The 16114-nt window shown below is 32.2% G+C and overlaps 1 protein-coding gene across 1 annotated transcript in view; it reads right to left on the bottom strand.

Annotated features, from left to right (window-relative positions):
* Window positions 1-14778, bottom strand: part of LOC115881523 (cytospin-A-like) — a 128377-nt gene extending 113599 nt beyond the window's left edge. Inside the window, exon 1 of the mRNA XM_030899044.1 lies at window positions 14349-14778. Coding sequence (XP_030754904.1) covers window positions 14349-14354 — 6 coding nt within the window. The 5' untranslated portion in view covers window positions 14355-14778. The remainder of the gene's footprint in view (window positions 1-14348) is intronic.
* Between the last annotated feature and the right edge of the window lie 1336 nt (window positions 14779-16114).

Raw genomic sequence — 16114 nt, 5'->3', positions numbered from 1 at the left:
TTGAACTTGTTTCCATGGCTAACTAAGTGAAATTAGTCAAGAAAAGCTTGAAAAATGGCGCTTTTTATGAAGTCATGACTAACTATGGTTTTCATTCAAAAAAAAAACATATGTTTGTGTCATATGTCAAAAATGACAGGCTTTAGAAAAAATCGGAGAACATAAACTCATTAGAAATGTGATTATCTACATCTTTTATCTGAACACTTTTTCTCTAAAATTGATTATAATGGAATTAGGGACAATTTTTAAAATAGCCAAATTTTTTTTTTGAAATATCTAGTAAGCCATGAACTTTTTCAAAAATCTGAAAGGCGCATATTTACTTATGACCCCATAAAACTGCAATCCTTTCCCCATTTAACCGACTCTCTAGCTCCAGTAGTTTCCGAGATGCCCATAGAGAACATCGTAGGGAACTCACCCTGGATATTCCCCTCACTATTTCAATTTTTATTTTGTTTTGACTTCGGCTAAGGGTATTGCGGCGAGTTGCTGTTGGCTACCTCCGCAGCTGAGCTAGACGAAGCCCACAATCCTGGTCGACTCTAGTTCTAGGCTGCAAATTGGGGCTTTAGGCTCCCAGTTGCTTCTTTTGTTTTTCATCATCTTTTTTTTTTTTCATCTACTAGGTTGTAGACGGTACCTTGTGCATCGTTTGCTTCCTGGCTTATATTTTTTGGGATCGTTGTCATCGCTTGCTGATTCCTTACCGTACTGATGATGTTGGAAGGCAGTTACACTAGTGTACATTGATGTAGGATGTAGGTGTGGTTGTTTTGTGTGAGTGTGAATGTCTACAATAGTGTACACTGGTGTATACGGGTACGAGTTTGTTGAGGGCTTGCCGACTAATTTTTTCCTTCAGTAAGAACAATCTTCGGATTGTCACGTCTTAGGACACTGTCTCCTCAATTAACACCTCAGTAGATTGAAACTAAGAAACAACGCTGAATGCAGATTCTGTGGGGAAGATGGGAAAACACCAGAACACCTCATCACTGAGTGCACCAAGACGATAACCATTCGTGCCATAAACTTGGGTACTGATATCGGAGATGGAGAACTAACCTCTGCAAAGACCCCTCAGATACACTTTCTACACTTCAAACACAGATGTGTAGAAGTAGAAGTTGGTCATAAAACTGGAGAAAATTAAGCATTTTTATGACCCACTGCACTGTCGATTGCAGTGTTATTTTACGAAAGAGCTCATTATAATTCTAAAGATCCTTTGATAAAGCAGTAAAAAATCTTCTCTTAAAAGAGCATGTGCATTTTTCTTACGCGGAAGCGATGGTCTCGTTGCATTATGCATTTTTCTCACATAAAATACTTTCTCACTATAAAATTAAAAGAATACACAGAGAAAACAAATTTCCCAATACATGCTATTCTTATAAATCAAAGTTAATTATACATCGTGTCCCAATATTCCGTGGACATAGAACTACTATGTATTTTTGGAACCAAAACAAATTCATTGAACACAATTTACCCCTACTTATACAAAAGTGCTTCGTTTGTCCGCTAGAGGGCATCAAGCACTGCCGTTCTTTAAAAGTTCAGCCTGGGGGCGGACTTTTGTTTACTTCATCAGCTGTACATACTTAGATATTGGGTTAGATTCCGTTTCATATTTTGTCGGTTGATTTTTGGTTTTAACTCTATGATTTTTGGTATTATTTATTATTGTAGTGCAAAAAACTAATTATTTTGGTGTTTAAGTGACATAAACTACTACCAGATATATGGTCACTCTCGGTTTCGCATAAAAAAATAGAAAAATTGAAAAATTACACGTTGTGTAAGTGATTTAACCTAAAAGTGCCCATACATTTTTTACTCATCGTGATTTTTGTGTGTGTTTTTTAAGACTCTAACAATTCATCAATAAAGCTTAAGTGGTGCTATGCCTCATCTTTGTTGTGTTCCTGGTGGAAAGGATAGTTATACTAGGCAGCCTAAAGTGTCCGGAAGAGCAAGAAAAGTGGGTACGAGTTATAAATCAAGAGTACTCTATTGAAAATATCTTTTAAAAATAATATTCTCCCATGATGGTATTAATGAAAACTGGACAATTATGTTTATTTTATTCATATTGTGGAATCTCCACTCCAAGTGTTGTTGGTTCAGCTTCGATAGATTCAAACACGTTAAGTAGGTATTATGATCTAGGGAAAAATAAAGAATATGTGTATTAAAGATCATGAAAAAGATTATTATTTTGAGTTCAAATTTTAAAAAAGATTTTTATAAAGACAAGACTGATACAGTTTAAAAGAAGAATGTGTTTTTGTTTGATAATATATAATGTATGTCAAGTTGTCAAGCATAACATATATTTTTGTTCAGTAATTTTTAATGAATAGTGTTGATTATTTATAATACCAAATTAATATCAAATATTTTTTAAGTGATGGCTGAATACAATATGAATAAAATAACAATAAAATTGGTATATTTTCATAATACAAAATTAAGTTTTAAGAATAAAGGTGTTACTAAAAATACTAAGAAATTCATATTTCTTTGTTTTAATTGGTCTAATGTTATTTACATTTTACGTAAGAATTATACCGTATCATCGAAAAAAATCGGCGTCTAGTTGGCTTGAAATGAACATCGATGACATTCCCTAAATAACTGTACACATAAAATAATTAACTAGAATTTTACAATCTTGGAAAATTTGATATTCTTGAACCTTGTTTCTAAATATTCTAAATTTTTGATTTTCTTGGGATTTAGGTTCGGGAAAAACGCTGATTAAGTTTTCATTTGGTTTTTCATTATTTTTATTTGGTTTAAAAAAAAAACGTTTCGGCTAACATTATAGCCTTCATCAGTGTTGTGTCATATGAAAAAAATAGTGTCGAATATAGTCCAAAAAAATACATATAAAATATTCACACCACACACATGTTTACTGCGTACTCCATAGTCAATGTAGATAATTTAAGTGTTAAGAATAATAATTTTAAAATATATGTGGTCATCTTTTGATAAGTTTATATTAGTTTATTAATTGCAGTAAACATTATGAGGTGTGAATTATATTGTATACTTATGTAATTTTTTGGATTATATTCGACACTATTTTTCTCATATGACACAACACTGATGAAGGCTATAGTTAGCCGAAACGTTTTTTTAAACCAAATAAAAATAATGAAAACCCAAATGAAAACTTAAATCACCGTTTTTCCCGAACCTAAAAATCCCAAGAAAATCAAAAATTTTAGAATAATTTTACTTATAAAATGCCAGCGATCTTCATTTCATACCCATCGCTGACGCCTTTTTTTAGATAATATTGTATTATTTGTAAATATAATTTTTCGAACATTGATACTTGCAAAATATACATATAAATTTTGTGAATGCAAATAATAATACATCACTATTAGTAGATATTGAATGTTTTTTGTTAAATTAGATCGATTTTCAAACCCCAAAATTTAAAATATATTTACATTTTCCCATTATCTTATGTACCTATACATTATTTGTACATTGTAAAACATTTGCTGCATTTGTATGGTTTATAGTTTATTTGCCAAAGTATTTATTACTATAAATAGGTATATATGTTGTAGTTATTAACTGTATATTATGTATATTTCATGTAAACTATATCATTTTTAAAATACAAACCAAAAATCTGAGGAATAATTATGTTTTCCATGTATTCTACAACATATTTATTAATCCGTTATATCTAACTAGCGTGACGTCATAAATCTCGCCCGTGGGCTGATCTTTTAATAGAAGGCACTGCATCAAGCTGTAAAAAAATAAACACATTTTTTCAGATAAATTTTAAGAACTGTTATTCGGATTTGAATGAGATTTTGGGTGTCTATGTTTTGCTAAGTGCTCTAACATTCGACATTCACAAAAATCAAGAAAAAGTACGGGAAGGGTGAAAATTACTCCTACCCCTGCATAAATTTTAGTATAAATGTTGCCCAAGTCCATCGACGACCGATTTTCTTTTCGTAAAATAGTCCCTCTAGAATTTACTACATTTTTGTCTCTTGTAAAAAAACGCCACCGTGCATACATTTTTAGAAAAAAAAAATTTCAAAAAGTTGACTTCCAAAAAATATGTTTTTTTTGGAAGTCAGTTTTGGAAAGTTTTTTGGAAAAAATATGAAATGTTTTAAATTAATTTAAATTTTAACGTTGGGATTTATTTTGGATTGATGCCCTCTAACGGCCAAACGAAGCACTTTTGTATAAAGGTAAATTATGTGCAATCAACTTATTTGATCCGAAAAATACGTAGTTATTGGTGGAGTTGGAAAATCTCTATACTAAAATTTATGTAGGGGTGGGGATAGTTTTTACCATTCCCGTACTTTTTCTTGATTTTTGTGAAAGCCAAATGTTAAAAAAGCTCTTGGCAAAACATGACACCGAAAACCGAGAATCTCATTCAAATCGGAATAACGATTATTAAAACTACCTGAAAAAATGTGTTTATTTTTTTAAAGTTTAATGCCCTCTAGCGGACAAACGAAGTATTTTTCTATAAAGGTAAATTGTGTCCAATGAACTTATTTTAATTCCAAAAAAAAGTACGTAGTAGTTCCTTAAACCCTTTTAGACTAAGAGAGTAATTCTCTGTCTACGAAATATTGGGATACCCTATATAAAATAGATTTTCTATGATTAAAATTAGGTATGTTTATTGATTTTTATCAGTTCATTTTAAATACTTTCACAAGAATTTGTGCATAATAAAAAAAATGTGGGTGTAATTTACACTCTGCTTCAGGAATTAATGAAAAATTATGCATTTCTATTAACAATGATCATTTACTTGAAAATAGCTAAATATAATTCATAACCTTGTAAAAGTACCGTACAATCGAAAAAAAATGGCGTCAAAGACGGCTGAGGAATGACAATTGATGATAATTTTGGAGAGGTCAAGCTCTAGATGACATTTACTTGGTCCGTACTCTTTAAATGGTGATTGACCGGAGTAAAAATGAATTTTAAATGGTGTATTTTAAATTTCGACAAAAAATATTTCTTTCTGGAAACGTGCTATTATTTTTAATCTTTCTATAATTAGTGTTAATTTTATCGATGTACTTAAACAGCCGTTAAACGGTAGCCTACTAAAATGCCGTTAATAGATATTGTGACGTCGTTCATGTCGGCGAAAAGTAATGCCTAGTCTTAAGCATTCTGCAAGAGCACCTGTGGGCAGGGTTCGGAAAACTACATGTTACTTTTAAAAACTACATAAACTACATTACATGTAGTTAATGTAGTTTATGTAGAGGGTGTAGTTTATGTAACCTATGTATGTAACTTTCAAATATCAAAGGTTTGAGGTGAGGTTATAATAAGTTGAAGCTTTAAAAACACATAATGTATTTAAGAAAACAGAAGAAATATGGCTTTAAATATAATATTTACATCATATTATCTCTATTACACCTCATACAAATGAAAATTATTCATAATATCAATATATAGTTGATTAACGTAGTTTTTATGTAGTTAATGAAGGGGAAAAAGACGTAGTTTTTGAAGAAAAACTACACGTAGTTAATCAGGTAAATTACGTCTTAATTAATTACTTCCGAACCCTGCCTGTCGGTCAGTGGCTGAGGCTATCGCTTCGTAAGCGAATGGTCAGTGGTTCAAATCTCATGCGGACCAAGACTTTTTATATTTTTTTTTAGCTTATAGCGTAATCTTATTGCATTGGTTTCACTCTTTTTTAGTTGGATTGGTTTAGTTATTTGGCGGGTTGGTTAGCGTCGTTATTTGGAGACTGTTAATTCATTGGTTAGTTGGTTATTTGGAGGGGTTGGTTGATTTTTACTAATTTATATCTGTTTTTTATTTTTTATCAGTGTCGAGGTTAGTTGCGTTGGTTAAGTTGGTTATTTGGTGGGGTGGGTAGCGTTGGTTAGTCCTTATAAAATTCCTATATTTCATAAAGCCGTCAAGTGCGTCACATCAACGACGTCATACCTATTAACGGCATTTTAGTAAGCTACCGTTTAACGGCAGTTTAAGTACAGTCTAATTTTATTTATTTTAAGTTAATTTTTTTTTTCTTTATGTCAATTTTTAGTAAACGAAGTCTAGAGATTGACCTCGCCAAAATTATCATCGATTGTCATTTCTCAGCCGTTTTTTTTTCGATCGTACGGTATTTTAAAGCTACACAAGAAGATTTTTAAATCTACTTTTGAGGGTAGAAATAATCATCTTTTTCGGAAGTTAAAGAAAAATATTGCATTTCTATGAACAATGTTAACTTAACAAAAAATAGAAGATTTTTTATATTTATATTTAAATTATATTTTACAACGAAATAATGGCTTATAAACATAAAAATAGCCTGTATTTCTTGTAAAGTTCATCAAGCCTTCTTTGGTAAAACATTAATATTGTAATAATTATTTGTCGCTAATTACAATAATTAGGAATCATCCTCATTCAATACAGTCGTGTTAAAAGTACTTTTAAAAGTCCCCAAAAAAATTTCCCGTGTCATTTAAATGGAAAATAGAAAATCACGATGAGACACCTCTTAATATTATTATTAAGAGCTCAAATTTTACTAGATTTTTTTTACATAATCGTGAACGATATTTTCACGGCAACAAAAATAAAAAAAAATATTATGTTTTTTAGGGAACCTTACTATTGATGCGTCTTTGACAAGCAGAGTGAGCATTTTATTAAGCGGAAGAGATCATAATGTTGCATTATGCATATTTCTCACATAAAACTAAAAAAACATACTGAAAACATATTTCCCAATACCATTCCGTTCATCGCCAGAGCATAAACCCTGTTTACAAAATCTTTCCTCAACCGTGGACATTCCTCAACAAGAAAAAATAAACAAAATATCATAAATCACGATGTAAACATACCTTTATCAGCTCCAATTTAGCTGTTCCGTTATTTACAATCCCAAAATCACCTTCTCCGCACAAAAACTACCCGAGCACTTCTACCGTACACCCCACCACAAAAGAATAACGCTCGCACAAACAGTCAACACCCCTATCTCGTACACCCCTATTAGTAATGTATCACGTCACTATGCACCCTTATTCCAAAAACCCATATACCATAACAAAATTAACGGACAATTTATAATAATATCTTTATTTTTTTTTTCGAGTTCGATGTTCGCGCAAATGTATCGGATTTTTCTAATTTGGCGCCTTGGCATCGGACATATCTAACGCGTATCGCGATGCCGTTTACGATGCCTACTGGGATCGGCGTTATTCAATAGAATGCCCGCCGGTTACGCGCGACGTTGCCAACATTTCGAGTCGAGTCGTTCGTTTGTGCCGTAGGGTAGGTCACGGAAGACTCGGAGGGTGAAGATACAGGATTCCTAGATCTATGTACTTCAAAATAAAGTGCATAAACTACACTAAATGTAGTTTTATTGACAAGGATAGTCCAAAATACACCTAAAAGTTAATGCAACTATCCTGCAAAGTCGCGTGTCCCTTGGTTTTCAACAACTTTGAGAAACACCACTCTGTAGTATTGAACAAAAAGAAGATTTGTCTGGCTCAGCAATTAAAAGACCAGACCATAACATAGTATACTAATGTTTCCAAAACCAAAGCAGAAATTGGGATAGAAGTATTTGGGCCGAAAACTAAATACACCAGCATCGCCCAAGCAGAAATCTATGCTATCGAAAGATACATACAACTTATCTTAGATAGGAACTATCGTTTTCTTATTGAATTCGATAATTATTTTTCTTATATTACTTGTACTTGATATGTGCTATACCTCAATACTAGTTTTGTACTGTTTGTTAATGTTTTGTTTGTTAATGTGTTTTGTTAATTGTAAACCAAAGCAGAAATTGGGATAGAAGTATTTGGGCCGAAAACTAAATACACCAGCATCGCCCAAGCAGAAATCTATGCTATCGAAAGATACGTACAACTTATCTTAGATAGGAACTATCGTTTTCTTATTGAATTCGATAATTATTTTTCTTATATTACTTGTACTTGATATGTGCTATACCTCAATACTAGTTTTGTACTGTTTGTGAATGTTTTGTTTGTTAATGTGTTTTGTTAATTGTAAACCAAAGCAGAAATTGGGATAGAAGTATTTGGGCCGAAAACTAAATACACCAGCATCGCCCAAGCAGAAATCTATGCTATCGAAAGATACGTACAACTTATCTTAGATAGGAACTATCGTTTTCTTATTGAATTCGATAATTATTTTTCTTATATTACTTGTACTTGATATGTGCTATACCTCAATACTAGTTTTGTACTGTTTGTGAATGTTTTGTTTGTTAATGTGTTTTGTTAATTGTAAACCAAAGCAGAAATTGGGATAGAAGTATTTGGGCCGAAAACTAAATACACCAGCATCGCCCAAGCAGAAATCTATGCTATCGAAAGATACGTACAACTTATCTTAGATAGGAACTATCGTTTTCTTATTGAATTCGATAATTATTTTTCTTATATTACTTGTACTTGATATGTTCTATACCTCAATACTAGTTTTGTACTGTTTGTTAATGTTTAATATGTTTTTTTTTCGTAATTAATTAGTATGATACCACCGCATACACCATAGGGGTAGTCAAACCATTTATCAAAAATATAAATATCTCTTCAAGCGTATCGGCTGTGATTAGTCCTTGTATTCTTAATTTAGTCGTTGCTTCTCTTTGATGACCTTAGATATGAGACAGAGTAATTCCCTACTGATATGTCAAAAGTGGTTCTAAATACACTCGTTTAATGGCAGTTGTTTTACTGATATTGCAATGTTTGATTCTGGGCTCGACACGGTCTTGAAATAAAAATATATGAGTCAATATCCTCTATTCATATTTCTTTAAATCGAAGATTTCTCCTGAACTATGAGGCAACGTGGGGTTATATGCACATGTGCCCTTTCGGCAAGATGACGCACGCGCTGCATCTATTTTGGGCCGCCCGTTCACGCTGTGTTTATATCCATCTATTTAGCAGTGCATCTCGCAGCTAACTTGCAGTATCGATATTCTGATTTCGATACGACTATAAACAAGTAAAACTCAATCGTAAGCTTACGAATTATGTTGGTCTAACATTAGAAAACGTTAGACAATCGAGTACCGTTCAGAAACACCATTTTTTTGTGGAAATCGTGGGTATCGATAAATATTCTGCTCGTCGATACGATCGCCCAGTCTTAGTGGGATTAGGTGAAAAGTTGTAATACGAGACGAGACCATGCACAGAAACGAATGTTAAAGATGCTGCGGGTGATGCACGTGCTCCATACAGATCCGAATATAAGATTTCTGCTTTGAAGATATTGATTTCTTCTTACTGCAAGTGTTTAAAGTTCCTTGTTAGGAATAAATACATCAAAAATAGAAATATTTTCTTCTGAAATGGGCGATTTTTGTTTACCTGAATTGATTTAGACACGTTACATACCGGGTGCGTTTCAAAAGTGGCTCACCCCCTATAACTATTTTATTTTTTCAGATAAAAAAAACGACATTTGGTATGTTAGTATATGACATAAATTAGGATTGATTGATGCATTCAATTGTTTTTGGTCACTTCCTGTTCTACCGAAAAAAAACTACAACTTTTGATTTTTAAATGACACTCTCGGTATTTTTTTACATTATTCGATAGAAAATGACACTTTAAATGGAATTACATATTATATATCAACTTTTGACATTTTCGCTTATTGTTTATTTGAAATTGTAACATGCCGTTCATAACGACAATTTGACTCGAAATACCAAGTTTGTGGTACCAAATTATTCGTAAAAAAATGCTTTTTCTAAATACATATGCTAATGAGTTACCCTTGTTTCTTTTGAAAAAATTGAGATGTTGTTAAAAAACGATTTGTGCACCTTTTAACCGGCCAGGACAAGACATGAAAAACATTAGATGATCAAATATATTTTTACAAGGCTCCTTGATTTAAAATTAGCATTTTTAATACAGCCATGGCACTCTAGATTGAAATTTAAAATACGATTTTTTTGTAAGCAAAAATGTCAAAAATTGACATATGATATGTCATTCTATTCACGGTGTCATTTTCTATCGAATAAAGTAGAGGGTGCCATTTAACAATCAAAAGTTGTAGTCATTTCTGGTGAAACAGGAAGTGAGCAAAAACAATTGAATATGTCAATCAATCCTAAAATATGTCATATACTAGCATACCAAATCTCGTTTTTTATCTAAAAAAATAAAAAAGTTATAGGGGTGAGCCACTTTTGAGACACACCCGGCATTTATCTGTGTCATGAGAAAAAAACTAAGTTTATGAAGTGGTCAGATATGAAACTACTGAGGAAGATTTTTGGAGGAAACAAGATAGACAACATGGTGGACTAGAAGAACAAACGGAGAATTAAAGCAACTGCTTAAGTATCGTGAACTGAAATAGAGGGTTAAGACTGTGATGGCTAGAACATATTGAAATAATGGCTAAAACAAAGGTACCTATAATTATAATGATACGTGAAAGGTGGAAAGAAAAGCAGGAGTTGACTGAGAACCAGATGGAAAAGGGATGTTGAGAAGAATAAAAGTTAATGAGTGGGGAACAAAGAGGAAACACATAAATAAGGAAAAAATAACTAATCAAGTCATGAGCCAGGTTTTTGAGCTATTTTATATATACAGGGTGGCGCACCTCATTCGCTTCGGTTGATTATACGAAAATGGAAAGATGTAGAAACAAAATATTTTATGGGTATATGTGGGGAGACAATGTGTACAATTTAAAATTATTTTGAAATATACAGGGTGTTTCAGAACTAAGATCCATACTAAAGTAATATTTTTTCTTATGGAACACCCGGTATTTTATTTCATTTTTGGATTCTTGGGCCCAAAAAAGGGCATTTTTTGTAAGGGTTGTATATGTTTAAAATCTTTGGTTTTTGAGATATTTAGAGACATTTAAATTTGCCATGCTACAATAGAATAGAGTATTATCCCCTGTACATTACTTTTCAGAATTAATTCTTGTGCTGAGTTTAAAGGCAGGGAAATAAACTTTAGTGAAAAATGGTATTGCTTCTTTAAATTTATACAGGAGTGTCAATAATTGCTGATCTATTTTAAGGATTTATTTTACATGAAAACTTCGTTATTTTCAATACAACACTCTGTATCTTTTTAAACAAACCGAAACAGATTCAAGTGTTCTTTCAAACTATATTAGGGTTTCCTATACCTATCTAGCTCAGATTTTGAATAAAGGGTATTTTTTCAATAAAATTGCAACTAAAAGGGCTAGTGTCGTCATGACAAGTTTCTAGTGACAGTTAGTAGCTATTTTCAAAATCGAAATTACTTATATTTATACCAGTTTAATTATATTTAATTTACCTACAATAGTTTAATAAATAATATTTATTAAATATGTATTTATTATTCTATCAAGAAAAACGAAGAAGAAGTTCTTTGATTTATTTTACGATGCCTTGTAGATATATGGATTTTCTATAAAAGAGCCAATTACGGCAAATTTATTTTCTTCACTTCCAGTGACAGGCTGCCTAATAGGTTTTTTATAAACCACACTACCAGCTCTGCAAAATAGAATAAGTAGTTTTTCGAAGGAACGCTTATCAGGAAGATTCCTATTTGGATATCTTTGAGCATAAGCCTTCAGCCCAAGAAGCAATTTTCCTCAGAAATTATAATCACTAGTAACATATCCATTCGTTCCGGCAGCAGATACTGTGGTATTTTTCTTTTTGAAATAATGAATACTTACTTATTAAACTATTGTAGGCAAAACAAAGTAAACTGTTATAAATTATAAATAATAATGTCCATAAACTAATGTGGACATTGAAAATAGTTACTAACTGTCACTAGAAAATTGCCATGGTGACACCAGCCATCTTGATTGCAATTTTATTTAAAAATCGCTTTTTATTCAAAATCTGAGCTAGATAGGTATAGGAAACCCTAATATAGTTTTAAAGAGCATTCGAATCTGCTTCGACTTGTTTTAAAAAATACATGGTGTTGCATTTGAAATAACGAAGTTTCTATATAAAATAAATCCTAAAAATAGATCACCAATTTTTGATACCCCTGTATAAATTTAAGAAAGCACTACCATTTTTCAGTAAAGTTTATTTCTCTACCTTTAAACTCAGCACAAGAATTAATTCTGAAAAGTAATGTACAGGGTGTTAATAATCTATTCTATTGTAGCTGGCAAATTTAAATATCTCAAAAACCAAAGATTTTAAACATATTTAACCCTAATAATAAATGCCTTTTTTTTGGGCCCAAGAATCCAAAAATGAAATAAAATACCGGGTGTTCCATAAGAAAACATATAACTTTGGTATGGATCTTAGTTCTGAAACACCAAAATTGTGCATATTATCTCCCCATATATACCCATAAAATATTTTCTTTCTATATGTGTTTTCGTATAATCAACCGAGGCGAATGAGGTGCGCTACCCTGTATATATTTATTTGTTAAATGAAGATAGACGAATATCTCGAATTAAGTAATACATATGTTCGATATTTTGGTAACGACTCATTGAATTGATCCATTTTGGAATTTTTTTCCACGCCATTCCACGCCATTGGAACAATTTATTCCAATACGGTGGTTCACTCTGTCCACTGAATTGGATACTGATTTGTCCAAACATGGCCTGCAATCCATGCTTTTGAAGTCTCCTCTATTGTGCTGATACATATGTGCTGATCACCATCATCATCATGTTCTATGTGCTGATCATCTTAATAATTTTCAGATTATTCAACAATTTCCAATTATGGTGTAACCAACCTCACATATTTAGATAGGTACTCTCTTTGTAGTCGGGTAATAATGTCGTCTATGGTTGGCTATACGGGCCCAAGTTATCTCTGCTGATTTCCTAATATCCTCGCTAATATCATGACCCGTCTCAGGTTTGGTTTTCTTCTAACTCTTGCGTTTTAAAGCTATATGATTGTCAAGGTCAGTCTTGCTCCAATATTGACTTAAATACAGATGAGGATTTTAATGAGGAGACAACTGATGCATCTGTCATAGATGGATTTCCAGATATTCCGCAAGAAGATGAGAACGAAGAAAGCAAAGAAGACATTACTGTTGAAGTATCATTTGAAGATTACCTCTCAGATTAAAATTCTCTCAAAATCAATAATAATCCGTTCGACTATAATCATTACCAAGAGCACCGTTTTTTTAAAATTAATAGTATAATGTGTAATAAAACTTAACCACAATAGATCGTGGACTAGGCCTACAGGGAAAACCACGTTAAAAAAACTCGCCAAGTACACTACCTCACAGGTGGTGCGGAAATGTGTGCATATTATGAAAAATACGAGTTTTTCAACTTTATAAATCGCCATATCTCAGGAATGGTGGTTCGTAAGAAAAAAGTATAAGAACCGGTATTGTAGAAAATTTAATGGTCTACAACATTTGTTTATGGTACTTTTGCGATAGCGTTTACCGTTTAGGAGAAAAAAGCAAAAAAACATATTTTTGACTTTTGACCTTGAATAATTTTTTTAGCAGAGGTGGGAGGGGTGGGGATTTTTGAGATATCGTTTATAATAGTGTATTTAAGACCTGTACCAATGTGCGCGTTCAGGGAACACAGCGGCTGACTGACAGCTGAGACTTTTGCTCAGCGGCTGACTGTTTTTGGGTGTAAAACGAGACCGTTTAGGGAACCGCTTTACTCAGCCACTCAGCCGCTGACCGTCCCTGAACGCGCACAATTTTCAGCTCTATGCGAATTATTATTAAATGGAATGCCTATTTTGACTGGGGTATTCTGTCTACTAGTTCATACGTACATTACTTTAGTTTTGCTAAGCCATCTGAGTATTTAACATTAATTAAATTCTGATTAAATTAAGTCAAACATGACAGACTGGAACCAGCGACACCCTTTGTTATTCTCTACTTAATTAACTTAAATCATTCCTAGCTACAATTAACCATTTTCACATAGTTGATATTCATTTAACCATGAACGATTAAATGCATTAATACAAATATTCATTGTAATTATCCACTTAGAAAGTTGCGGTATGAGTAACTATAGAAATCACGCCAAAATTCACATAATAACCATTTCGAATAAATCGTGAAATCTTAAGAAATTAAGGTCACTTGCGTTAAGGGATCGACGCAAAGCAACAAGCCGATAATACCGCTAAAATTATCGAGTACGAGATAGGTAGACAGAGTTTAAAAATAAAATGAATCTGAGTAGGTAAGTAGAAATTTATGTAATATAAGAGTGTTTGGGGTGAATATATATGCACTTACCCTCATGTTAGAGGTGATTTTCCCATCCTTTCTTCGATCACTTAATTCACAACACCGTCATTCAGTTTGAATACTTGGCAAATTATTTTCGCCAGCGCACAAGTGCCCGAGTGCATTTTTCTTTCTTCATTACAAGCCGATCGCAACCGAGAATACATTAATAAATAAATAATAAATACTCCTTTTCAACTCCTACGGGTTTTTAGCCGTAAAAATGATCGCGTTTCGTTACCTACACGTCCAATATGAGCAAAATTTAGGTCGATTTTCGATGAGAACTTCGCCAGACACTTGCTATGGTCAAACACACGAATTTGTAGACCACGAACCGACTCCACTCTTGCAAAATTAATCGCTGTTACCTTTTAGTTTTTTACTTGGAACGGTTTAAAATCGTAATTTTATATCGTAACAGTTTCTTGTCAAACCGTCATTGTTTACATTCGGTGATTAGATTGAGCTACGCCATACGGCACGGCACGTGTCTTTTTCGGTCGCGCGAACAAAGTACGGGCGTTTGTCTGTGATGAACTGTTGAATAATTTTCAGTTTCGTAACATCTATAACGACTCTTTATTTCAAACGGGTTTTGTAATAAATCAGAACAGGTGTATTAAAGAATGATATTAACAAATAGTTATGATGATTGTTATACTTAGCGAATATATATAACGGAAACAGTTGTTTCGACAGCCTATTATATTCTGAGGAGGGAAAAAAGCAAAACGATATATCAAGGAATAATTAGGCAACCCATATAACGGACTATGAAATACATAATGTTATTAAACTTTTTATGCACATCTGTTAGGGACTCATTAAATTGCTACGTTTTGTTACAGAAAATGTTAGATTTTTAAGATACCTAGATAGAGTAATTATAAAAATATAAATACTTGAATTCTGAATATTATATCCATCATATTATCTGTAATCTTAGTTGCGGAATATCAGATTTAATAAAACAAATATTTTGTGCGTTCACCATTTTGTCAAGAAAATTTGAATTATTTTTAGGGCTGTTATTTTAAATGCACGAAAACTAAGCTAAATATTATAACAATTTTACTTCGTTCTATTTATTAAATATAAAAGTAACTCTCGTCTAAATTAACTACCTACTATACTCATTTTAATTTATAGTTGTTAAATATGGTTGTTAAATAACTAATACTGTCATATTTTGGAAACAATATCTTGACTGATTGAACTTTGGAAAAAATGAGTATGACTTTGTTGACAAACGTGTATGTAATTAATATGTCAAAAATTAAGTCAAAATCATTGCCAAGTAATATTATAATTCTATTATAATGGTATAATTTTGCTTCGTCTGGTTTTCGGATATTTTCACATAAGAATTTTAATAAAACCATTTTAATCTTTTGATCAAGTATTTGTGCATTCACCATTTAGTAAACAAACCCTTGAAAAACTAAAATGCTTTTTGGTTCTTGAAATTTGAAGTATTAACTTAAAACTACCTACTCCATACTTCAAATGGGATAAATGAAGTCCTAAATGTCCACATTTTCCCAGCCTTCAAATAATGATGTTATTTAAATATAAATAATAATTTGTGATACAGGGTGGTGCCTCTCATACGACGCCGATGCTCCAAGGAGAACGATGGTTTATATCGAAATAAAAATATCGGAGTATATGAAAATGGTTAATTGAAAGCATTTTATAAAAATATATGTATAGAGTAACTACAGGGTGTCCCAAAAAAGTTATGCTTCAATGTTGGGTTTTCTATAGTGGAA

This window comes from Sitophilus oryzae, unplaced genomic scaffold (genome assembly GCF_002938485.1).
Source record: "Sitophilus oryzae breed Bouriz unplaced genomic scaffold, Soryzae_2.0 scaffold_172_pilon_pilon, whole genome shotgun sequence".
NCBI classification, from domain to species: Eukaryota; Metazoa; Arthropoda; class Insecta; order Coleoptera; family Curculionidae; genus Sitophilus; species Sitophilus oryzae.
This window is presented reverse-complemented; position numbering and strand designations above follow the sequence as displayed.